At 41.2% G+C, this 26400-nt stretch overlaps 1 protein-coding gene, 5 long non-coding RNA genes and 1 pseudogene across 20 annotated transcripts; 5 read left to right on the top strand and 2 right to left on the bottom strand.

Annotated features, from left to right (window-relative positions):
- Positions 1-873: 873 nt before the first annotated feature.
- Positions 874-6659, bottom strand: LOC135331174 (uncharacterized). Of its 8 annotated transcripts, none has more exons than XR_010392954.1 (11): positions 6525-6659; positions 5660-5736; positions 3880-3957; positions 2974-3366; positions 2578-2902; positions 2383-2484; positions 2018-2293; positions 1763-1938; positions 1499-1711; positions 1263-1450; positions 874-1210 (listed from the first exon to the last, which is right to left on the bottom strand). XR_010392954.1 is itself a non-coding variant. In XM_064526248.1 (11 exons), exons 1-5 carry the CDS (start codon positions 6556-6558, stop codon positions 2574-2576), a joined length of 684 nt encoding a protein of 227 aa, XP_064382318.1. In that variant the 5' UTR covers positions 6559-6659; the 3' UTR covers positions 874-1104; positions 1163-1210; positions 1263-1450; positions 1499-1711; positions 1763-1938; positions 2018-2293; positions 2383-2573. The 8 variants fall into 8 exon arrangements, 3 of the variants coding, with proteins under 3 accessions (XP_064382318.1, XP_064382319.1, XP_064382320.1); XM_064526248.1 differs by lacking the exon at positions 3880-3957 and having other exon boundaries at positions 874-1104; positions 1163-1210; positions 2383-2621; positions 2771-2902; XM_064526249.1 differs by lacking the exon at positions 3880-3957 and having other exon boundaries at positions 2578-2621; positions 2771-2902.
- LOC135331180 (uncharacterized) lies at positions 3716-21875 on the top strand. Its single transcript, XR_010392970.1, has 6 exons — positions 3716-3730; positions 3787-4133; positions 4207-4480; positions 4538-4779; positions 5035-9533; positions 21861-21875. It is a non-coding gene; the product is annotated as an uncharacterized LOC135331180 (long non-coding RNA).
- Positions 10226-11528, top strand: LOC135331164 (uncharacterized; annotated as a pseudogene).
- On the bottom strand, positions 14140-19571 carry LOC135331178 (uncharacterized). Of its 6 annotated transcripts, XR_010392968.1 has the most exons (8): positions 19433-19571; positions 18860-19339; positions 18660-18737; positions 15534-18348; positions 15246-15479; positions 15064-15185; positions 14404-14969; positions 14140-14274 (listed from the first exon to the last, which is right to left on the bottom strand). It is a non-coding gene; the product is annotated as an uncharacterized LOC135331178 (long non-coding RNA). The 6 variants fall into 6 exon arrangements; XR_010392967.1 differs by having other exon boundaries at positions 14404-14483; positions 14573-14969; positions 15534-19339; XR_010392966.1 differs by having other exon boundaries at positions 18660-19339.
- Positions 19645-21145, top strand: LOC135331183 (uncharacterized). Of its 3 annotated transcripts, XR_010392974.1 has the most exons (6): positions 19645-19784; positions 19889-20108; positions 20282-20351; positions 20403-20532; positions 20590-20686; positions 20749-21145. It is a non-coding gene; the product is annotated as an uncharacterized LOC135331183 (long non-coding RNA). The 3 variants fall into 3 exon arrangements; XR_010392973.1 differs by having other exon boundaries at positions 20590-21145; XR_010392975.1 differs by having other exon boundaries at positions 19889-20210; positions 20590-21145.
- A 526-nt stretch (positions 21876-22401) lies between the features above and the next one.
- Positions 22402-23241, top strand: LOC135331994 (uncharacterized). Its single transcript, XR_010393104.1, has 2 exons — positions 22402-22946; positions 23083-23241. It is a non-coding gene; the product is annotated as an uncharacterized LOC135331994 (long non-coding RNA).
- Positions 23242-23803: 562 nt separating this feature from the next.
- LOC135331999 (uncharacterized) lies at positions 23804-25224 on the top strand. The gene is made up of 5 exons (XR_010393106.1): positions 23804-23888; positions 24043-24117; positions 24407-24476; positions 24670-24787; positions 25090-25224. It is a non-coding gene; the product is annotated as an uncharacterized LOC135331999 (long non-coding RNA).
- Positions 25225-26400: the final 1176 nt, after the last annotated feature.

The following is a 26400-nucleotide window of genomic DNA, read 5'->3' as shown; positions in this document are numbered from 1 at the left end:
TACGCCTTATGCAGTGGCGAATCCAGAGGAGGGTCCATGGGGCCCACTCCCCCCCGAGTGTTAATAAGAGTTGTTCATCATAAAATGACACTATTATTATGTAACACACACATCACACATGAAAACTTAGTCAGTGGTATATTGCACAATATATGAAGGATAAGGTCTATGCTTATCATAAGTCATGTAGATTCGAGTATCACTTGTAACACTATCGTACCTAAGGTTAGTTACATTAAATGTAGATGGCCTACTTGCTGAATTTACTTCTTTCTGTGGAGGGAGCCTCAGAGTGTTGTTGGTATTTAGTCCCAATAAAACGTAGGCTATTATTAGTTCCTTAACTTGTCGATTATTCGATGTGTCAAATGTTTTGTGACAAAAGCTGTCCGAGTATTTGGCTGTGGTAGAAAAGTAGTTTGCTATTCCCCACAAGCCAATTTTGGATTGCCGCATGTCAAAGCCGTGCTCACTCGTGGCTATATCATTGAATGGGTCAGCACTACCACTTCCGTGAAACACTTCAACTTCATTACTGGTCATTTTCACTGTCTTTAGTTCTAAAAGTTTCTTTTCTAGGGAATACCTGTCCCAGAGGAACTTGTTTTGAATTCTTACTATTTTATGGACCACTGAATTCGGCAATGATTCTTGAATTCTTGATACGAAATGGCCCCACTCAGAATGTTTCTGTAAAAAAGTTTGCACCAAGTTGGTTTGATTCTCCCAGCACTTTGGATAAATTGATACCTTCACTGGTTGAAGCTGAGGAACTACTTGTTGATCATCAAGATCTTCCATTTTAATAGCACCAGCTAATTAGTTTTTTATTTAAAATAAAGCACATCCAATTTAATTTCAGTAACACAATGCCACAATAATCATAACATAAAAATTACACTTCATCAATTACAAAATGATGCAAAGGAACAATACAAAGAGTACCTCTCACGTGATGAGGAATTGGTGATAATAGTGAGTCACTTGAAACATAAACAAAAGGGGTGTGAGTTATTTCAAAAAACAATGAAAGTGTTCACAAAACTGACTTCAAGAAGTTGAACTTCAAAAAAACTTTCTTAGGTTTTTTCAGGACTCCGTTTACTTCAACCCGTAGAATTGACATGAATATCATAATAATTATTATTGACAAAACATTTACCTCTCCTTTCTCCTGCTTCAGGTGCACATTCCAGAAGCATAATGTTACCTTTCAAATTACAAGTATGCACAGGTTAAAGAAAAAAAAGTGGCGAACATACCTGGTCCAGTGTTTATAACGTGAGATGAATAGTTCGTCAAGTCAGACGAGCTATAGCATTGTAGTCTCTGGTGGCGACGAGCAAGAGTGAGAGGAAGATTAAAATTTCCTATATGTTGTGAAAGTGTTTTGAAGTAGGAATGTCAAATCGCATTTCGCATTGTCCATAGCTGACGAAGAGGTCCATATCTATATGTACAGTGTTAATTGCCAATAAGCATGCAGAATATAACTTACTGAAGAATTAACCTTGGCATATGTACAAGCTTGGGTGTGATGGAAGAGCGTGGATACAGATGCTTGAATTCATTGTGATGATCCGCTATCATTGAAGCTAGGGTGAAGCTAGCTAGGGTGACAGCTTCATCCTCAGTCAACTCAGGTGCAAGTAGTAGATCTACGATCTCTCATCGTCAGCAGGTACTAAATGGCCAAGCCACATTTGAACAGCTGCAGAATAATCACACATTAAACAAGTACGATGTAGTTTTCACTCAATACCTTTTTGTTTCAACTTGTGGTCTACACCATCAAGTGTGGTAGAGGTAACAGTGGATGGGTGATCTTTTCTTTTGCCTCCATGTAGCCAAGGTCCAATGCTGCTATTTTTTGATTCACCAGTTGAAGGAGCCCTTCCACTTTAATGTGATGAATCAGTGTTTCGTATTCAAGAACACCTATATGCACATGTTAAATATTACGTGTTATCGTCCTACAATAAACTATACACATGTACATTCATTACACAATGGGTACCTTCGAGTACGTCGTGCATGACATCTTGAATAATACCACCAGAACACACATTGAAATACTCCAATTCGTTCAGCAGCGAGGTACCGTACTCTGTTGATAACTTCTGATACTCACGCTGAGTTGTAGTAACATCAAGCCTTGAACACTTCTCTAAATGAGTGCGTAGTGTGAACGCTGATTCTCTAAAAATGGCTTTCATCTCAGTTTCAGGTTTGCAGCCAAGTTATCAGCTGGTACAACGCACACTGTTCCATACTTCTTCTTCAACACACCATTCTATACATTGAATATATATTATGCCCATTTTCCTAACAATTATAACGGAATGTTGTTAAGTTCACACGCAACAATCAATAAAGACTCACCAGTTTCTTGATATCATCAACCAAGGGTTTTAGGATGGCATTGGAACCATAGGCTTTCAAATGCTCAGTCTTGGCTATACCAGCAAGTTGGATGTACTTTAACTTTGATCGAAAAATAGGTGGGATATTGCCGAGCACAAAACGAAGAGGAGGACTGTACTAAGTACACGTACGTACACACCCTAAATAACTCACTGAGCTTGTGGATGATACGCCTGGAGCCAAAACTTCAACATCATCTGAATAATTATAAGAAAATGTGCAAGAATTTACTGTCTAGAGTGTGGGACGGTGAGAAGAAAAGTGGTTCCCGTCATAATAGTCCCCATCAGTGGACTTGTGGCCAGTTTCAACATGTAATCCATACACAGGAACCAATTGCACATACCAATTTCAACACGTTCGGATCCTTCAGAAGCGATTGAATAGTCTCCAAAATTGGGAACCTCGATATATGCTCTCTTTTTCCCTGTGCCCTTCCACTGTTTCTTAGTACCCAGTATAACACCGAGTGAGGTTCCTAAAAAAATACAAATCAAAATTCATGATTATTATTCTGGCTGCTACAGATACTTTGCTACAGATACTTACCACAATTCCAAGTACTTCTCTGCAATATTTCATCTGCATGTGCTGGGACTCCACCCCTACAAAAGGGTTCGCATAGGCAGAACTTGAGTGAAATAATCCAGAAACAGAACCAGGGTCACATCCACTAGCAGTGAGGGAGGCACATACATCATCACCAAGGTCTAAGAGGAGGTCTTGGATGAAGAGAGTGATATCTTTCGTGATCATATCCATTATGGATTGGGGAAGGAGAAACTTTTCTTGAACCTTCAGTATACACATCATAGCAGCTCTCTTTCGACAGTCCATGTCGGATGTCGGATGTGCTTGTGCTTGAATCCAAAGTCCCCGAGTAGCCACCAGCACCACCAGAGCCACCAGCACCACTAGAGCCATCTTCACCATCTTCACCATCTTGATCAGTATGATACGCATAAACATGATTTCTGAAAACTACAAATGTTCTAAACATTCTCTGACAGCCACTAAGGCAACAAGTAATTCGAAAGCCTGCGCTTAAGTAGGTCCTTTAACGATGTAGAGATGAAAGTACAGAGCTTTAAATGACTAGATCTATCCATTGTACTCGCAACACTGCTAGTGCTAGTGCAGTGAGAGATAGCTAAAAAATGCTAATGAACGCCCACTGTGGGCGTTTATTAGAACATCTTGTCCTACTGTGCATGTGCAGCTGTGCGCATGCTGTAAGTATAGTGTATATAGTCTTACATCATGCAGTCTATACAGGGAACCCAGTCAAACCACCCTCCTCAGGCCTGTAAGTGTAGTGTATTATGTTATAGTACTATACTATTCGTTATACTATCTATACAGGGAACCCAGTCAAACCACCCTCCTCAGGCGCCTGTTCCTGTAAGCGTAGTGTATTATGGTCTTACAGTATACTATACTATCAAACCCAGTCACCTGCTCTCAATTCCATGCCTCCTCAAGTACATCCAAACTGGCATCTCAATTTTCAAGTTCCTACATCATTTTCGTCATCTACTGAGAATGCAATTTCAACTGGCATACTGCTGAAAAAACATAGGATTGAAATTATTCAGGCTGTGGCTATGGCTATCATTGTAAACACGAAGGAATTAGACTACGACAAAGTCTGTGAGAAGCTCATTCACACTCATCCTACACTCAAAGACGAACTTGAACTCTCTGGATATGTAAGTATAGTATACTAACATAATTATTTCTTTAACACTAATAGCTGTGTACATGCATTTTTTAATCTTTCAGTCTACATGGAACCTTCAGAATAGGAGAAGTTTCTGAGACGAAATCGCAGAGACAAATCTGATGTAAGTGAAGAACCAGCAGAGGAAGACGAAGAAGAAGACACTTCATTTGATGATAAGACAGTCGATCTTCAGGAGGAAATGGGGAAGCGTAGCAGAGACAGAAATATTGCACATCTGAGACCTTTGATGGTAGGTGAGACTGGCTGAAAAAGAACCAGCCTCTCGCATCTGATGTTTTGTTGAAGTTTCCCTCCCTTAAACTACGCAAAGTGGTAAGTGATATCAACTTTAGCGGAATTTATTAATTATCAAGAAACTTGTTGGACTAGACCCCAATTCATACTCTGGTGGAGGATTGGATTGTATGCTACTTTAAATTGGAATCATACAACCGAAAAAGACTCCAAGATATTCTTACCAAGATGGATCAGACAACCAATGATGAGATCAAAAGTAAGGCTGTCTCATATTAACTGTGTTCTTACATAATAAAGGTGCCCTAACTCTTCAAGTGTTGTCAGAAATGCTCAAACCAAAGTCACGAAAAGAAATGCTCGTTCACTTTATTGAGGTGAGCACTATAATAATTATTATGTGTAACAGTGGCTTCAACTGGAACTTAACACTATATTCGTTCGTGGGTTGTTGTTGTTGTTGAACTTAACACTATTATTCCACTATTATTCTGGAACTATTCGATTATTATTTTGCTGACTGTACCTATTCTACATTGTGACTGTTTTACCTATTCTATAAACTATTCTTTGCTGAGTGTGCATGATTTTATAGCTTGGCTTAATAATACGTACATATTTTTTACTCTCAGAATTCTGATGACTCGTTGGTGAAAGAATAAAGACCAACTCTCCATACATTCTCGACAGCAGAAGAAGTGTCTTTCCACATAATGGTGGAACGCAAATCTATCAGTGAAGTTTCAACATTTAAGAGTGCAGTAATTCATTTGATAGCTTCATATTTCATTTTTGACGTAGTATATCCAAAGCAACACATTAATTCTTTTGCAACATCACATTTTTGGTCTAACTGACAAACAACCTAAACCACCAAATTTGATAGAAATGGTCACATCACTTAAGAGAATGGATACTGTGTAAAGTAAAACTGAATCACATGCATGTATTTCTCTTTCACCTGTGCACTTAGTATACAAAAGGGACCCAGTGGCAGTCATAGTGTGACAGCAAAGTATCCACAGACATCAGACACTTTTTATATCTATTGTTAGTTACACAAAGAATTATAATCGTTACTGATGGTAAAAAAAAAGTTTTTCAAGGCTCGAAGAACAAAAGGCGAGGCTATTATTTTACTATTCAAGGGCTATATATATATAATTACATAATAGGTTATAATTTTATGTTATATACACACGAGTTCTAAACATAATGTTGGTGTAGTCAACAAACGTAATACGTATCCTGGCTCACCTCGCTGCTACTGCCACTGTTCCTCTGTTCACTGTACATACGTGGCCCCACCTCCGGATTATTGGATCCAGTCACACCTACATGTAGTGTACGTACGTACACAAAGAAGGCTAAGGCTAATCAATGCTGCTTATGCTTAGCACTACCAATTCTAGATACAACTACTATCTACCATGTACAGTCAGTACCAGACCATAGAGCTTCTACAAACGCATACAACAAGTACTGTAGCAACTACAACCGGTTGATTAATTTTATGGGCCTGATTTTAAATAAATTGAAGTCTGTGATGCAGGCCCTAAAGTAGACTACTCTAAACATTCAGTAGAGTCAACATACAGCTTACAACATACTACCACTGCCACTGTTTCTCTTTACACATATAGCTGCCTCAGCCACACCCAGTACCTTGTGTAGCTGCAGCTACTATAAACTCTACAGCTACGTCCTATATACTTACTACAATAAGTATTAGGCTGTATGAAGCTTCTAGCGAACCTAAAAAGCCATGTAACAAAGCAGTATTATACGTAACTACTACTTACCTTACCGCTTGACAGAAGCAGATCACAGCCAATCCTTCGAGTTGACTGGTCTTTCTTCCTAGTCTAACTTCCTAGTCTAACTTGCACAATCAAAAGTCGAAGCGCTTTCAAGTTACGAACAGTTTTCTAAGAACTGATTAATTTGTGCATTTTTAAAAAATTAATATGGCTGCGGGGGTGTTTCCGCAACGTGACGTCATGGCGTATAATCGGTTAACTTCATCGATTATCATTGATCCTTGAGCAATAGGCAAGCAATAGGCAAGCGTACTGATTCTGTTCCTATTTTAAAACACAGTAATTACTTAATTGTATCATACCTGTTTTCTTGGAAGCTTCATTTTTTTCTAACATGTAATCCTTGGTGTGCAATCACCAGCACCTTCCAAATTTGCATACTTTAAAGTACGGACACACGGAAGTTGCACCATCTTGAAACTCAAAAGGGCTGCATATGCTGCCGGACTAGACAGTACACTGCCAGAGCTGCAACGAGAAAACCAATAATATGCAATAACTTTCATACTTACCCATCCTTATACTTATTTTGCTCCACTTGTTACCTCTGCTTTTAGTTGCCCTGGAAACTAGAAGAGATAGGTATAATTATAAGTGATTTTATTTGCCCTGAAACAACAGCTGATCTTTTTCATTTCAAGTCTAGAGTAGCATTTGTACAACATACTGTATTCTGATAGCTTCAGTATAGGTTTGCTTAGGCTATAGTTAGTATAGCAGTGGATATCATGAGCCACCATTGAACTTATAAACGTGTGTGTAGGTGAAGAAAATGTTTCCTGGGAAAAGGGCGTCTGCTGATACGACCTCGCAGAGAAGTTTCGGCAGATCCTGATCGAACCATGAGAACACTTACTTAGTGTCTATAGTCACTTTGTGCCTTCATACAATATTGTTTGTGTACATAATAGTGAATGTATCGCTAATTAGTTGGGGGTGGTCAGTTGCTAGGTAACGATGATGATATCATAGTACCCCCGGGGTCTGGGCTACCTGTAGGAAATACTTACGAGTGATTTCAATGTATGGTTCATGGAAAAACATGTATTTATTCTGTATTTTCTTGTTTTAATTAAAGCCGGGAAAGGGTTAAACTTTCATTATGGTGACTTTAACCTTTTATTCTGTAGGATTCAAAGTGATCGGAAGGATGAACACTGACTGGGATGCGTAATATACATGCCGTGTGATAGTTATTCCAATACACATTTTCAACTTAAACTTTTGAATGAAATGCGATGTGTTCATAACCGTTTTTGAGGTGTGATTTGAACGGATGATAGTTTTTCATTTCTGATGGTTGAATGAATGTAAAACTGCTTGAGATACCTTCAATCAAAGGGTTGTGTATTCTTGTGCTTTAAAAAATATTATGTTATCCGTGCCAACAGTGTATGATGTCGGTCAAAGACTGGAACTTGCCAGTCCACTAGGCTCTTTTTTGAAATTTAATTCTCTTGTATATCAGCCACTTCGGATAGTAAGTGTTCACTGTTTATTGCCTGGACACTTACCGGCTAACCATAGTTGAAATTGGTAGTTGTGCATACATGGCAGATACCTTAGCAACGAGATTATCGTCGTAGTCATTTTAACTACAATGTAAAACAATAATTAAGAATGGGACGATCATACAATAATTAACAAACCGGGTCCATACTCTGGATTTGTTAAGTTAATGATTAAGAGGGACGCATCATTCGTATTTAATGAAAGACGAACTAGTGCGAAAGCATTTGCCAAGGATGTTTTCATCAATCAAGAACAAAAGTTAGGGGTTCGAAGACGATCAGATACTGTCGTAGTCCTAACCATAAACTATGCCGACTATAGGGATCGGTGGATGTTAATGTTTGACTCCATCGGCTTTGGGTTCCGGGGGGAGTATGGTCGCAAGGCTGAAACTTAAATGAATTGACGCAAGGGCACCACCAGGAGTGGAGCCTGCGGCTTAATTTGACTCAACACGGGGAAACTCACCAGGTCCAGACTTAGTAAGGATTGACAGATTGAGAGCTCTTTCTTGATTCTATGGGTGGTGGTGCATGGCCGTTCTTAGTTGGTGGAGTGATTTGTCTGGTTAACCCTTTAACCGTCGGATTCTTAATTAACAGTGAAGTGAAATGTCTGTAAATTCTCTATCGGGTTTCCAGAGCAATAAAATTCCTAGCAACTATATACCAATAGAATGCCCATACAACAAGGAATAAAATGGTGCAACATGTGTTGCCATAACAACCACGGTTATTACGCTGACCCGTTTTTATCATTTAAAATGCTCGGCCAGCGGTGAGATAAAACCCAAAATTTTTTTTTTTATGGATCAGCCTATCATATGGTATAAAGGCTTGACTAAGCTTGATTTTCGAATGTAACAGTGCTAAGATATATCAATTTGAAGTACAATACGTACATGTATTACTATGAAATTTACAAGCTCACATAAAGACTGTTCATTACTGCTAATTCTATTTTAGCTATACTATACTTACTACTGATATTCTAGCTATACTACTACTTGCCAGAGTCACACAGTGAGCCCTCTCCTGGTCTTTCACCGCCCTGGTTTTTCACCGCCCTGGTCCATAGCTCTAGCGTCTAGGTCCATGCATGCATGTGCTCAGTCCTAGACAGTTCATCAGCGTCTGGCATAAAGCTGGTAGCCTTTGGGAGGTATCCTACTATCCCCTCTCCTTCATAGGCACCAGAGGAGACATCGCCATTGCTGTCCTCAAGCTGTTCAAGCACATCGGCACAAGTAAACAACTTCGTGCGGTAACATAACAACGTGGCTTGGAAAATTCTAGCACGTGATTCTACAGCTCTTCCTCTATACAGGGATGTGCGTAGTTCCCTGTAGTTCCCTAAGTATCGCAGAATTAGAATTTCGCATCACGTGACGGTTAAAGGGTTAATTCCGATAACCTTAACCTGCTAACTAGTCACACCATTCCCGAATGGTGGCCGACTTCTTAGAGGGACAACTGGCTCCGAAGCCAGTGGAAGTTTGAGGCAATAACAGGTCTGTGATGCCCTTAGATGCCGCACGCGCGCTACACTGACGAAGCCAGCGAGCCTCTCCTATGCCGAAAGGTGCAGGGAATCTTGTGAAACTTTGTCGTGCTGGGGGATTGATTTTTGAAATTCTTGATCATCAACGAGGAATTCCTAGTAAGCGCAAGTCAGCAGCTTGCGTCCCTGCCCTTTTTACACACCGACTACCGATTGAATGGTTTAGTGAGAACTTTGGACTGGAACTCTCTTGTTCAGCAATGAGCCGTTCTAACTGTATCATTTAGAGGAAGTAAAAAGTCGTGGCCGGGGAGAATCGAATCTTTTGCAACCCACACTGATTTAAGGTTCGTCCACTTCCCTGCGGATATCTAAGAGTTGCACGAATCAAAGCTAGGCCCTAAGAAAGTGCTAGCCAAGAACAGATACCAATTCCTACTTGTTCCACTGCAGTCAAAAATACTCAAACAGGGCAAATACCAGAGTCCTTGATATCGCACTTCTGTCTAGTTGTTCTGTTCAGACTGAACTGACTACTGCCACAGGGAGAACCCGGTGGACCGCTGTCCTCCGAGACTCATCTAATTGAGAGTTTGGAGTCCCGGAAATGGACGGAGTTGCACACCATTTGGTGTGCAAAGTACCCAAGTCTCCGTACATCGAAGCCTGCGCTGATGGCGGAGTACAAAGAGGGCTCGTCTAGGTAGGGTGACCCCAGACGAGTCAGACCCGGAGAGTGACCCTGACAGTAACAGCAGCGCTACCGATGAAGACAGCGAAATGAGTGATGAGGATGCGGCATATGATCCAGTCCTAGACCGATGCCCTTAAGGAAAATTCCTCCTTCTTTTGACGCAACCAAAGTGGCTGATGGATTCCGGGAGGAGTTAGAGCGGAGAAGGTACCACGAAGAAGGGGATTTCGATGAAAGACTGTGCCCCACTGTACGGGTGAACTCTGAGCTCTTATAGAACGACTAATTGTTGCCGAGATGGAGACCAATACGTGCCCCTCGTTGTGGCGCTTGAACTGCCTTGTGTATGCCGGAGCCATGACCGTTGAGACTTTGCCAGTGGCAAGAATGAAAAATACGATATGCGACGATACCTCGAGGGCAAGCCTGAAGGCAGAACTTGAGCGACGAAAGAAAGGCTTGCGATACACTAAAAGAGGCCGCAGACGAACGGGAGTCGACTGGGTAAGGCGCAAGTTTGGGAAACTTACCAGCAATGCAATCAGAGAACTCATCGTCCAAATGAATGATCTCGTGCAAATGAAGAGTCGCCAATTCAGGGACGCAAAGACACGTGATGCAATCAAAACCGATAACCACGAGTGCAGGACAAACGGCGCCAAGGCATTCATGCGGACAACGACTACTATCAACCCACCCGACATCTCAGAGATCGGAAAGTTTTGGGAAACAGTGCTTGGGCGGAAAGGACGATTCGACACGACCAATGTTGCGATCACGGGCTGGCGAACTTCCCTAGCCAGCGTCGAGACGAATCAGAACTCGAATGCTCCGTACATGATGAAAAAAGTATGTGCGTGGAAAGCAGCAGGCAGAGACAGGATCAAGGCCTATTGGTGGAAAAGATTCGTCGGAGCCCTCAACTATCTCCACGAACTGTTTATGCCGATCCTACGCGGAGAGGAGACACTGCCACAGTGGTTCGTAACAGGCAGAACAATCTTGATTCCCAAGAGCAAGTGCTATAACGTGCCTCAATGTTGCATACAAGCTACTGACGCTAATGATAACCAGATTGGTAAATGAACACGTGACAGAGCACCAGATCCTATCTACTAATCAGAAGGCACTACGCAGGGGGCGACGTGGATGCATGGATGCTCTATGAGCGGACTTTGTCATAGCGTCAGAGAACACAAAAGCCAGGAAGAGCCTTTCAGTGGCCTGGGTCGACTATACAAAAGGATTTGACAGAGTACCGCATGGCTGGATACGGTACGTACTCAAGATTGTCAAAATGCCTCGAACACTGAGGAGGTGCGTGAGAAAGTTGATACCACTGTGGCGAATCCGTACTGATCAAATTCCGGCGAGGCTATTTCAAGGTGATTACTATCACCTATCCTGTTCTGCCTCTGCACAGCACCGCTCTCCTGGGCCAACGAAGAAGAATCTGGAGTCCAAGTCTCGGATCACACATGACACACACGCTTTTCATCGACGATCTGAAAGTATATGCACGCTCCCAAGGTGCATTAAAACGAACGCTGCTATCAGTTGGGGTAGTGTCAGGATCCATCGGCATGAAATTGAACATTAACAAGTGTGCTTTATGGTGAGCGGTGCACCATGTCACACAGGCATCGTGACCATCAGAGGGACAACGAACCATACAAGTACCTGGAATATTGCAAGTAATCGCGCCTGACTGTCCAAGCAAACCTTAGGGACGAATATCTGAGACGTCTGAGGAAGATATGGGGCTCAAAAGTAAACGGAAAATCGAAGTCTGACCAGACAAAAACGTCAGGTACTACTTCGGATTTCTACCCTGGGATATCCAGGCCTTACAATCATTGGATCGCGAAACACGGCGCATCCTGAGAAATAACAAGGCTCACCATCGCCAGGCCTTGATCGAACGGTTGTACTTGCCAAGGAAAATGGGCCTGAGCAGCCTGGTTCACGTCATGCTGACTACTTCCGATGATTGCCAAAGTAGCATCTTACTTGAGCAGTTGCAGTGTTCCGAAGCATCATCAAGCGAGCGAAAGCATTCTTAAAGCAACGTAAAATCCCAGTGGTCCTCACAGCCAGGTATGGCGGAAAGACCTGACCCGAATGATGAAAAAAGCACAACGATTGGAACTCACAGACAAGCTCAAGGCTCCACGGGATATTCTGGAAACAAACCCATGAGGGCTGCTGGTACTGGATCAGGCCGGGCAAAGCGCCACAGAGTCGTTGATATTTGCTGCACAGTGTTGCTCACCAGAGCATATTGCAGGAGGATACTGAAGCAGAGAGAGGACAAGCTGTGTGGGGAAAAGGCAGAAACCATTGGACATATTTTGTCGTCATGCAACGTCTACTACTGGGGGCTACACTGTTAAAAATGATGTGTTGATCAACACACTTTTGGGGCGTTGGGATAACTGTTTAAGTTTTACACACCAAAGTGGGTTAAGTAGCACACAATATTAATGTGCAACTCAGCACCTCATTTGTGTGTTGTGTAACACACAAGAAGTGTGTCCACATAGGACACTTAGTGTGCACCCCTGTGTGTTTTGCAACCCACTACAAGTGTGTCCACAAAATTGCTTTAGGTGTTAATTAACACGTTACAGTTGGGTCCATGCAACATGCTTGTACAGTGCAACAACCAAAGAGAGTAGATTTTTTTTTATATTATTATTTTTCACATTTTGTGGCATATCTTCTGAAGTAAAAGTGATATGATCTATTTGAGTGCAGGTACTGAAAGTTCAATTATTGGCGCTTCCATTGGACCACCACCTGCTACATCATATGACATCATCACTATGAAATGGCTGTCTGAAGATGTGTACCTCCGAAAATATGTTAGGAATAGAAGTAGCTTATTTGTTTGAGTTAAGATCTGAAATTTATTGTGTATGTACCTGACTATATTGCTCATCTTTTGAGCTTCAACGGAAGTCTGGGCTGCTAGTAAGTTCTGAGAAATACTGAATTTTGTTGTTTTTTGGTGGCAAATATGTTAGGAATACAACTTTCGATTTTATGCTAGTTAAGGTCTGATTTTTGAGGAGCATGTACTACAATAGCATAGAATTCATCTGTACTAACTTACAGGAGCTAGACAAGTCTCATCTTTGCTAGAGCGGGCCCTTCTTGTCAAAAATGGTGATTTTGCTCCGTTTTGCTACTTTTGCTGACGTATGCAATGATATTCATTGATTTGTGACATTACAAATCATCTTGTTGTTATTTGCTACATCCAAAGGTCATGTGATATCTACCTGCAAATACACAGTTGGTGTTGGTCATTCTGTGTCACAGGGGCGTGGTAATTGAGCTTACTACGTAGCCAAATCGCCCCAAAAGTCATAAAAAGCACTGTTTTTGACAAGATGGGCCGCTCTAGCAAAGAAGAGGCTAGCCTAACTCCTGTAAGTTAGTACAGATGAAAAGTACACTATTGTAGTACATGCTGCTCAAAAATCAGACCTTAACTAATATAAAATCGAAAGTTGTATTCCTAACATATTTGCTACCAAAAAACAACAAAATGCAGTATTTCTCAGAACTTACTAGTAGCCCAGACTTCCGTTGAAGCTCAAAAGATGAGCAATATACTCAGGTACATGCACAACAAATTTCAGATCTTATCTCAAACAAATAAGCTACTTCTATTCCTAACATATTTTCGGAAGTACACATCTTCAGACAGCCATTTTATACTGATGATGTCATGTGATGTAACAGGTGGTGGTCCAATGGAAGCACCAATAGTTGAACTTTCAGTACCTGCACTCAAATAGATCATATCACTTTTACTTTAGAAGATATGCCACAAAATGTAAAAAATGTGTACCAAAAAAAAAAATCTACTCTCTTTGGTTGTTGCACTGTATAATTATGTGTTATTTAATATGTTACAGTGTGTCATGCAACATGCTGGTATATGCCCATCCAGAAATTTGGCGTTGACATCAATAATAACAATTAGGAAAGAGGTGTATAAATAAACGAATGTAATGCATGATTGTGATTGGCATGAATGTTTGTGATAATTAAACTTTGTGAAGTCCTGCCAGCAAAATTGCTACTGAGTTGGGTTCAACCTGGTCATCCTTAATACCAAAAATGTGGTGTTGTATAAAAACCAAAGTGGGTATAGTGGTTTGGGATAAGCGATGTTGAACGTGAAATAGATGGACATCATATCTTCTAATGCCTTGTCTGGCTCAACAATAATACTCTTTTCTGCAACCACGATGATTTGGACAGCAGACAGAGTCCGAATGAGATAATACAATTGCTGGAGCAGGAGGTAGGTTCTTGATATTCTTCTCATCAGCCTATATCATTGTGTGTGTGTGCATGTGTATGTATGAAAAAATGTGTATAACATTAATGCTAAAATGACATCAAATAATTATAGATAAATTACACTGCCAAAACTTAATTGCTTGGGCTAATCAACTCACCGGAAACTCGTAGAGCAGCCGCATTTTGTCCCTGCTTGCAAGGAAATTATCCAGAAGGCTCGTTTTTCCTATGCAGCAGTCTTCACGGGTGAGTGTATATAAAGTTTGGCCATGTGCATGATGATGTATACTCTTTGTACTTATAATAATAGCTCAAACGAGAGCTCACCATGATTCTGGGCTTGCTTAAGAAACATGATTTCCTGAGAGAGTGGCCAGTCAGTGTTCAAGGAGAAACTCATCAAGCTTGCGCAGATTGAAGCACCGACGAGACCTTGCATAAGAGAAACCCTTCAAAAGATTCCTCCTCAAAGCGAGGAGGAGGAGGAGGAGGAGGATTGTAAGAAAACCTAAATTTTCTATGCGCATGTCCGTGCATTTGATTTCAATTATGCAGTTTTGGAGTTTGTCTGTTGTTTGATAATCCACTCTCTCCTACCACCAAATGTTTCCAACAACAAACGTTTCAATTTAGATGCCTTTGGGTTGCTCTTTGCTCTTTGCATATATCAAAGAGATTTTATCCTGGTAGGATACACTGCAGATGTCTATATCCTCAGGGGATGCTGCATGGGATCAGGGAAAGCATCTATCTATACACATGCACATGAACCACGTAATACATTCGCATTAACATGACAGTTTGTAGTGTGAACATACCGTTTGATCCAATTCTACGTTCTCTTGGGGGTGGTATCGGGGATATCCACGTCAGGTTCATCATCCTTGTCGCCTCTACGGCCATTCCTGAATTTCTGTTTAAGCTGTTCCTTCCACGTACCCTGTTTAATTGCATGTGCCATGGTCATGTGCGATTAATGATAATGATAATGTTAACTTACAAATCCAGAATCAGTATTGTCCGTAATTTTCTCCATGAGCCTTGTGCAGGCCATTTCATAGACAAAGCCGTTTGGTTTAGGATCATTCTGCATCATCAAGGTATACAACGAGCCAATGATGTCTATGCGAGCGGCCTTGGTTATCACACCCTCCCTGAGGGATTTCATAGTGCGGTTGTTGAAACGATCAGGGAGTTTGAAAGTTTTAACCCAATCCTTGTTACTTGTTCTTACCTGTAAAGTATAATGCATGGTATATAGTATTAAAAGGCAATTATTAAAACTTACTTTAGCTAAAGGAGTTTCAGACTGTTGGTTTGGTGCAGGCTTAGAAGTAAAGGATGAAATCAGCCTTTGAACAGACATCCTTGCCCCTAACACTGGAAACAGCTCCAGTCAGTCTGTTCACTTCTACAGCAGTCAGTACACTACAGCAGTCAGTACATCTTGGTGCTGTCCTTGATCAGCCAGATAGTTAGACAACTCCTCAGTGGTGAAAGAGTAGACAGTGTCACTATGATCTCTTGCTGTAGCTGCCATGCTGTCTTTTTGCACTTCGTGCCTTGATCTACGCGCAAGCGCATTTCCAGGCATTCCCACGTGAGTAACCACGTGAGTTTTACTTCAGAGATTGGCTCCGCCCAACTCTCAGTAGTATACCACGTGCAATTCATCATTCTGAGCTTGCTATACGTATGTAGGTACTTACGAGTATAGTAGGAAGGATACCTACATATAGCTAGTAGCATTCTGCCATGTCAAATCCCAACCTTTATCAAGGCTATGCTCTACTGGTTTGCAGTACATTATGTGCTAAACATGCAGTATGCAAAACCGATAAGCGAAGTATGTCTTTTTATTCAGTTTCTTCAACGTCCGCGCTTGACCTGTTTAAACCTGCTTCTAAAAAGCCAAGTCTAATTCCTTCCAGAGTCATAATGAGAAGAACAAAAGAGCAGAATTCAATTGTGGGCGGATGAATGTGCCATGACTGTGCGTGAAGTGCTAAAAATAGAAATTTCTATTTTTAGCACTTCATTCAAATTCACATATTCATCCGCCCACATTTGAATTCTGCATAGATAGTGATTTGAGTTTCATGGCCATGCATACCCTCTCTTTTGATTATAATCGGTCTAACCATGGTGTTCTCTAGAATTTGAATTTTTGAATTGGATCTATGATCAAAGGCATTGCTTAAAGTGTTAATAGTATGGTGGCCTTGAGTATTTACTATTACTTTAGGAGATGGGGTGATCAGTGAACTTTCCATCTTTCCATGCTGCTGCATATGAACTTGAGCTCAGTGTCTGACTGCCATGGCCATTGATATTACTTTTGTTGAACAGGTGAGAAATTACAATGTTATGTCACACTATGGCTTAAGTTACTATTATGCTACTATAATGTCATCCTATTAATAATACAACAATACTGACTTCTATGTCCATGTATATACATACACATAGGAAATGATTGTGCTACATTTCACCTTTAACTTCGGTCAATTGTTCTTCGTTGTTTTATGTTACGGTGAAGATGACGATGACAATGAAGTCCGCCTATTCCATTCAAGACATTTGTTTCATTTAAATCCTGCTCTTAAATTATCGTGCTTTAAAACGATTTTGTCCTTTGTGCTATCCTGATATTCAAAGTCCTGATGACATAATCTCTTAAATTTATCCTTTGTACTATACGTCCTGAACTTATATCTATAATTATATCCGTCATTAATCATGTGTAAAGTCCTGATGACATAATTTTAATCTCAGCACTGTTTGAAAGCATGCGCGTGCAGCGATAGTGTAAGTGCATGCACGTGGGCATAATTATGTAGAAGAATTAACTTATATAGGTCCAGATGGTAGTGTGCTATACTTTACATTACACTACAATAGTGCGCTAGTTTACAGTGTGTTTATTTACACTCTCAGCAGTCTTGTGTGTTCTATTACTCACTGTTCAGTTTAGTGTGTTCTATTGCAATAAAAAAAAAAGTAGGGTGCTAATTAACACATCAATTTTAACAGTGTATACAAGGAACGACACGACAAAGTCGTGTACCAGGTTACCCGAGCATTAGCCTCTACTCTACACTACACCCTGCCTTCCTGTCTCCACTGGGGCCAAGGCCATGCAGTGGACTGGTATCGGAACAGTCGGGGATATGAAGACGATCTTCATAGAAGTTGATACCATCATAAGGACAAAAAACAAGGATGTGCCGTGCAGACCGGATATAGTCATTCGTGACCATACCAGGAAGACGATCACCATTGTTGATGTTGCTGTAGCCTGGGAACCACTCACCCCAGAAGCGGGGTAATCTTGCTCGTGACCATGCGAGTTACCAAATCATCGTTCGACCCTTTGTCTTCGGAGACCTGGGATCTGTGGTCAATGTAAGGCAACAACTGACAGGACTGGAAATCTTGGATGACCGACATTTAATCACAAACTGCCAATCAGATGTTGTGCACTTTGCAGCGAGAATTGTTCGGGGGCACCTGTGCGTGCATTAACATCGCGGATGCCACTTATATAACTTCAGAGGTAAGTGGAAGTCTTACAAGAGCCAACTTAATGTAGCATTTCCTTGCAGACACGAAATTACTACTGCTGGAAATGTTGCACACTTACCAAGTGTCAGAGGTAAGTATAATGTCGTTTATGCACTGGTGTGTTGTTGCTACACAATTATTTATCGTAGAGCTGGGACGTAATAATTATGAGGTAAGACTGTAAGTATAGTAAGACTGTAAGTATACTATATGCAGATCCTGGTGCTGAAGCGAGGAGCAAATGACCGCGAACTATGCTTGCGTTTTGTATGCTGGCTATATTTATTCATATGCTTGTCTTGCATGCGTACTCTAATGATATATATGTATGTGCCACTAGTACAAAAATGGGTTTTCATGTGCAGTGATATGTGGCAGTGATATGTGCTGAAATGTAATGGACATTCAAAGAAATAAATTTCCTGATACGGGTTTAAAATTTCAGTTAAAGTAAATGTCAGTTGACCGTCCATATTTCAGTCAGCCAGGAAATGTGTAGTGGCTTCCAGCGGTGTAGTGGCTTCCAGCTTTCAGCCAACCTGAAATGTCAAGTGACCCTTTAATTAAAAAAACAAAATACAGAATAAATACACATTTTTCTTTAAAAATACATATCTCTCATGAACAATGCATTGTAATCACTGTAATCACTTGCAACTATTTCCTACAGGTAGCCCAGATCCTGGGGGTACCATGACATCATCATCGTTACCTAGCAACTGAACTAATTGACGATTTTTTTACACATTTCACAATTATGAACATAAACAATATTGTATGAAGGCATGAATTGTATGAAGGCATGAAGTAACTAAAGACACTACGAAGTAAGTGTTCTCAATGTTCTCACGGTAACATGGTTCAATCAGGATCAGCAGAAACTTCTCTGCGAGGCAGACGCTCTTTTCCCGGGAAATGTTTTCTTCACCTACACACAGGTTTACAAGTTCAATGGTGGCTCATGATGTGTACTAACTAGACTAAGCATACCATGCTGAAGCTAATACCATGCTGAAGCTCTCCAGACTACATATGATACTCCATACTTACTTATAGCTTGACCTCTGAAAAGTAGTTTCCTCTCTTGGTATGATCCCAGTCACTGTCCTCTTACTCGTTATTCTCACTATCTAGCGCTAGCTGCCCTAGGTAGCCATTATCAAACGGTCACTTTTCTTTCACAGTATTGCATGAAGTGTACCTCGAGGCAATTATATTAAAGATACCACATGAAAGAGCAGCCCAATGCACATGTGCTGGTACCTACAGCGTGCGCATAGCAAAGTAGCTAATAATATGCCTCGAAAATACCCTGCTATTATGGTATACTTTAGTGGAGCTTAGGCCTTAGCTGTAACTATGACATTGACTCTAGGAATGCACATGCCAAACACCCATGCACTGCGAGGTTAATGTGTATAAAACCAAGAACCAACCTGTATCAAAGTTCACAAGTGGTGGTGGTGGAGAAGTTGGCTCAGTCAGTGTCTCATCATTTTCATCCTCAACAAAGGATATATCATAAGTCATCTACAAAATTATTGTCAAGATGATTGTCTGCTGAAGTCATTGCAGTGCATATACCTGTGATAATTATTGTATGCTAGATGTATTTGGTAATACCTTCAAGCTCTTTTCTTTTCTTTACCCAGGTGTCACTGTCTTCGTCATAGTACATTCTCCTGTGAGTAAGCAGAGTTTTTCTTGAAAGAACACAACCACAGTGAGGACAGAGAGTTGATTTTAGAGCTGGATCCATAGCTTAAACTCTGAGGCTCAATCTAGTGATAACCACACCCCCTTTCTGTCATTGCGCATGAGCAGTAACATTATAGCCTCGTGGCAGAGAGGTATCCCAATAATAAAAAGGCAGCTAGGATGGCAACTCTCAGTGATTTTGACTTTTCTGATGACCAAGGAGATCCTCCATCTCCTGTGATAGGGCTTCTGAACCATGGTTCAAGAGATCAAGAAGGTAAGACGGTAGCTATCACAGATTCTGATAGTTTTGTTAGTTAGCATAGTTAGTATAGTTATCTGATCCGAGGGCAGCACGACTTCAAGGCATCCTCTTGATAGGTTGGATTCTGACGCTAGTAATGATAGTAGGAGTGATGTTGGGCAGTCACAGGTTCGTAAAAAACGTAAAAGGCGTCCGTCTAAGCCTTGTTCAGAAGATGATGTCCCGATAACAGAAGGCTTCAAAGAAATCAAGAAAATGTTACGATCCCTCACTAAAAAAGTGGATCGAAACGAGAAAGTACTGAAGGAAATTCAAGAGGCTAGGTTGAATATCTAGGTAGGTATAACCAATTGTAATGAATATCAAAAATATGTGTAATGCACCTTGACCATTAGTATGAAGGTTGCACTAAAAAAACCAACCGAGTCACTAGCGTGTGTAAGTTCTGGTCATTTGGGTGTACTGCTAATTAATGAGACTAAACTTGTGTGCCATATATGTTGGTGCAGGGCTTCTACTTCTCCTTCAAGTTCAGACTGTACTCCAACAAGGAAGAAAAGTGTTCCTCTGAAAGTTCGGGTAAGTTATGTTATGTCATATCTATGTTAACGCTATAATTTTCATCTACAGCACGAAGTAAGGCAAATTTACAAGAATCTTGTGGACGACAAGGAGAATTTCAATGGCTGGTGTACTGCTCCAGGGTATGTCTATTAAGTCAGACGAGAACAATACTGTAATGAAGACGGTCATAAAAGAGGCACGTTCAATGCAGCACTTGTTATATATTTGATGTGATGTTGTACAACGTTAACAGATGCTCGCAAACTAAATGCGAAGAAGACTCTTTGAAAAGATCTGGAAAAATGGAAGAGAAAAAAATTGGGAGAAGACGTCACGAAAGAATAACTCGGGTAAGTATATTCGGGTATATTCGGGTAAGTATATTATTTTTGTATTTGCTGGAACTTTGTAGCGGCACTTACCGGACAATGTATCAGTTCAGAAAAATGGGAAGCTTACGGAACAACAAAAGATGAAGTGGCTGAAAGTCATGGACAACGTATAATGTCTTCGGAAGAAAGTGGAGAAGAAGATTCCATGGTTGTTCACTGTTTGCCCTGGAGTCGTTAATCTAATGTTCGATAGGTATTGTCTTTTGAAAAAGTCACCTCAGGCAAGGAGGCAAGGAGGCAAGGAGGCAAACTAAAACGAGAATCCAAAGAGAAAGTTCGACCCATCCCAGCAGATCCAGTCGCTTGGGCCATTACTCCAAATCCCTAACTCGTTACTGTACAGACAGTATAGTTATTAATATTATTGATCTCTGATTTTTCAATTCTTTGTGCATCAGGTATTATTGTGATTATAATAAGTTGACATGACCTTCACCTATAATTGGTACATTACATGTGCATGTCCTTACACTGAATTTGTGTATTATTGATCGCCTATCGGAGACCACTGAAATACCGTATTTCCTACCCTGAATTGTATTATAGATCGCCTATCAGAGACCACTGAAATGCCGTATTTCCCTCACTCAAATTGTGTATTATTGATCATCTATAAGAGAGCACTGAAATCCTGGGAAATGTCATGTTTCCCTGAACTTTTAGCTGCACGAAATTGCGCCCTATACTAACTATACCACCCTGTATCAGCCGAAATTTCTGAATTTCCTTTACTTGGACATAGAACAACCACTTCAAATGTACTGTACATGTCCTCCAATTATGTACTGTACATGTCCTCTAATTATCCTGGAATAAGAAATTTCACTTTTGTTCTAGTGTGCGCGCTTCGGTATTAATTATCTTCGGATGAGGGGGCGTTCAGAGCAGTAGTTGGGATATACAGAATGCGGTGCACAGCCTATCGTGAGTTAGTCCAAGCCTGCCTGCATATGTATTGGTGGGGGTGCTGATGATCAAAGTTGGCACAGAGATAGTGCACAGAGTTGCTAGACAAACCCTCTGTGCGGCGCGCAACGCTTAGTGTATCATAAAAGTTGAACACTAACTGCATGTCATTGAATGAGTTAATTCGGGCTTGGTAACAAGTTACCCAAAACAACACTAGTAAAAGTCGTAACAAGGTTTCCGTAGGTGAACCTGGAAGGATCATTACTGATTGGCTTTTTGGCCCTTCTCTATGCACCGTTTTCGGCTTGGTCGAGTGTGTCTCGGCCGAGCGGGGGTTCGCCAGGCTCCGGGGGAGAATGGGTGGCGATCGAAGCCGGGCTCTCACGCCCCGTATATCTTTTTCAAAACACTTTGTATTTTTTTCTCGTGAAAACTTAAAGTTTATCTAACGGTGGACCCCTCGGCTCGTGCATCGATGAAGAACGCAGCAAACTGTAGTGTGAATTGCAGAATTATCGAGGACGCTGCCAGGAGCACGTCTGTCTGAGAGTTTCCGCGAGCGGTGCGTTTTGAGGCGTTGTCTGCGGCCACGGGCATCCCTCGAAGTGATTGCGTCGTCCCCTCCCGATTGCAGGAGCCGGCACACAGATGCTGTTGCCGGCTGTCCGATCGACGCCGTGACTCGGTGCTAACGGTAATACGCACGAGTTTACCATGTAGATACTACTCCCTCTCTCTATAGAAATGGAACTATCCCAGGAACATGAACAGGAGTTCATAGAGTCAGATGATGCAGATGATGAACATGGATGAGTCAGTTGATGAAAATGTATCTTCTATGTCTGAGGAATCTGACCTGTCCGAGTTGATGCACGTCCCGATGTGTTTGAGAGTTACACTCTATGTTTCCAGTACGCTGTCCGTTGCTTTAACCCTTTCCCGGCTTTGGACGACATATGTCGTCCAGCTGACCGAGATTTTTCAAAAATTTACTGTGCTGGCTGTGTTGGAGCTATGCGCACGCTGTAGGTACCAGCACATGCACATGCGCATTGAGCTGCTCTTTCACGTGGTATTTTCAACATCTTGCTTCGAGGTACACTTTGTGCAGTACTGTCGAAAGAAAAGTGACCGTTTGATGATGACTTCAAGATCTTCGTAGTACAACCTCAGTGGGGTTCTAGAGCTGCTAGACAGTGAGAATATCGATACTTATGGCCTTGTAGAGTGAGAGGACAGTGACTGGGATCATAGCTAGGTAGGAAGAGCCTGAGGAGCCTGAAGGAGCTGGACCAAGTTTCTGGATCTGGTAAGTCTAGAGTAGCATTTGTACAACATACTGTATTCTGATAGCTTCAGGATAGCTTCAGTATAGGTTTGCTTAGGCTAGTTAGTACAGCAGTGGATATCATGAGCCACCATTGAACTTGTAAACGTTTGTGTAGGTGAAGAACGTTTCCCGGGAAAAGGGCGTCTGCTGATACGACCTCGCAGAGAAGTTTCGGCAGATCCTGATCGAACTATGTCACCGTGAGAACATTGAGAACACTTACTTAGTGTCTATAGCACTTTGTGCCTTCGTATAATATTGTTTGTGTACATAATTGTGAATGTTTGTAAACAATCGCTAATTAGTTGGGGGTGGTCAGTTGCTAGGTAACGATGATGATGTCATGGTACCCCCGGGGTCTGGGCTACCTGTAGGAAATAGTTACGAGTGATTTCAATGTATGGTTCATAAGATATGGATTTTTAAAGAAAAACATGTATTAATTCTGTATTATTTTGTTTTAATTAAAGCCGGGAAAGGGTTAACTACTACAATTAATATCGGCTCATGTACTGACTACTGTGCTGTGTGTCATCAATTGTTGTCAGACGATGAGACTAATTGCAGCTGTCAGAACCGTTCATCATCAAGTGTAAAGCAGTTTATTTCAATTCCAGTACATGCACAGCTGTTATATGTACGTACACTTTAGGGCTGAACTATTTTGGAATTGAACTTTTCATGTATAGTTATCTTCTGACATTAACCGATTATACGCCATAACGTCACGTTGCGGGAACACCCCCGCAGCCATATTAAAAAATGCACAAATTAATCAGTTCTTAGAAAACTGTTCGTAACTTGAAAGCGCCTCGACTTTTGATTGTGCAAGTTAGACTAGGAAGAAAGACCAGCCTACAAGATGATGCCCGAATCGCTTACTATCTCGAAGGATTGGCTGTGATCTGCTTCTGTCAAGCGGTAAGTAGTAGTTACGTATAATACTGCTTTGTTACATGGCTTTTTAGATTCGCTAGAAGCTTCATACAGCCTAATACTTATTGTAGTAAGTATATAGGACGTAGCTGTAGAGTTTGTAGTGCTGACAAGCGTTGCTTAGCCTTTTTCTGTGCAGCTACACAAGGTACTGGGTGTGGCTTATAACCTGAGGCAGCTATGTGTAAAGAGAAACAGTGGCAGTGGTAAAAAGGTGAGTACATGCTTCCTAAGCTGTATGTTGACTCTACTGACTCTACTGAATGTTTAGAGTCTACTTTAGGGCCTGCATCACCTATTATAGACTTCAATTTATTTAAAATCAGGCTTAATATGTAGTTGCTACAGTACTTGTTCGTACTTGTTGCATGCGTTTGTAGAATCGCTAGAAGCTCTATGGTCTGGTACTGACTGTACATGGTAGATAGTAGTTGTATCTAGAATTGGTAGTGCTAAGCAGCATTGATTAGCCTTCTTTGTGTACGTACGTACACTACATGTAGGTGTGACTGGATCCAATAATCAGAGGTGGGGCCACGTATGGGACAGAGGAACAGTGGCAGTAGCAGCGAGGTGAGCCAGGATATGTATTACGTTTGTGTATGTATTACGTTTGTTGACTACACCAACATTATGTTTAGAACTCGTGTGTATAACCTATTATGTAATTTAATATAGCCCTTGAATAGTAAAATAATAGCCTGTTCTTCGAGCCTTGAAAAACATTTTTTTTACCATCAGTAATTCTTTGCGTAACTAACAATAGATATAAAAAGTGTCTGATGTCTGTGGCTACTGCTGATACTTTGCTGTCACACTATGCACTGCCACTGGGTCCCTTTTGGAGTACCTTGGAGTCGCCTCTGTCAAGAGTAGAATACATGGTTAGACACACGCACACATACAAGCATACACAAACACTCCCGTACACACACACACACACACACACACACACTCACACACTCAAACACACGCACACACACACACACACTCAAACACACACTCAAACACTCAAACACACACACACTCAAACACACGCACACACACGACGCACGCACGCACACACACACACATACACACACACACACACACACATACGTACGCAAACACACACACACACATACATACACGTACACACACACACACACACACAAATCACACAAATCCACTTACACACATACACCAGACAATGCCATGTACAGGAAGGTTGACGTTGGTGGTAGGACTTTCACAACAGTGCTCAGCTCATGCAGTGTCGATGTCCTATCCAGATCGATAATTTATTGTTGTAATTAATTGTTGTAATTATTGTGTACTGTACCGGGTATTTGATAATCTTGTTTTTATTCTATACATTGAGTGAAGCCATTTTCAAGCTCCTCTCCAAACTGTTCTCAATCAGAAAACTCATCATCACTGCCCTCCATGACTGGCACATCTCTGTAACCTTGCTGTACTCTGGCTACTGGGTCTTCTATGTCAATCTGTGCAGGTCCCAGAGCTAGTGGGTAGCCTACAATTTCATGCAGCACCTCCTCACTGATCTAGTGTGGCCTCTTAGCCATGCTAGTAGCTCTATATAATATTTTGATAGTGTTTGTTCATGCCAAAAATTAATATTTAATTTGTAAACTAGCTACATATTCAAGCGTGTATTGCCAAAATATTTGCTGCACAGTACGAAGTTTTTTTGACTGCATATATACTTACCTGAACAGTAACTGGACGTAGTAGTAGCGTTAAAATAGCAGCAGCCGCTCCCTGGTTTCTTTTGAGCGGAGAGAAGCCGGATTACTGCGGTTGACGCAAAAATGCGTCTATGGCGTCATACCGACATGACGCATAAATGCGTCTGCGGCGTATAATCGGTAACATCTGTAGATCCTAAAACTGCAGCAGAGCTTCAACAGATCAGACTTCTGTGGGGTGTGGGGTGGGTTCGAGATGTTTATGATGGAGCTGAGTACAGAAAGCATTATGGTCACAACATGCCAATGTATCGATGGTGTGGCAATATTTAGGTCATCTGCTGTTAGTATTTTGGCTCATGGTTAATGAGCTTCCACGGTCTGTAAGGTATAAGCATAATTTTATTATATTTTACTGTACTTATCACTATGTATATATGCTCTCAAAGGACAAGCCAAGTATGAATACTTGTATAGCAAGGGTAAGCAGAGTAATGTGTCATTATACTTCTGTAATTTCGAGTTCTCATAAACGAGTTCTCATAAACGTGTCATGTACATTTGTTCACATGGATATACACACACGCATTACATTATACCGTTACATACCGTATAACGGGAAAATTTTTGGTGAATGAGCCTACTTGGCAGTTTTTAATTTGGCGTCTCAGGTGTGGCAATGACGTTGTGTCCACCGGAAAGCTTTTTAAATTTGACAATCTTCGGTAAAATTCGCCAATAAACAGACCTTCACACTACTCATTTTTTAGGCATTCAGGGTTGGGGTGTTAACCTGTAAAGCAATGTTT

This window comes from Halichondria panicea, chromosome 2 (assembly GCF_963675165.1).
Source record: "Halichondria panicea chromosome 2, odHalPani1.1, whole genome shotgun sequence".
Taxonomy (NCBI): Eukaryota; Metazoa; Porifera; class Demospongiae; order Suberitida; family Halichondriidae; genus Halichondria; species Halichondria panicea.
Note: the sequence above shows the minus strand (reverse complement) of the source record. Positions and strands in the feature narration are given on the sequence as shown.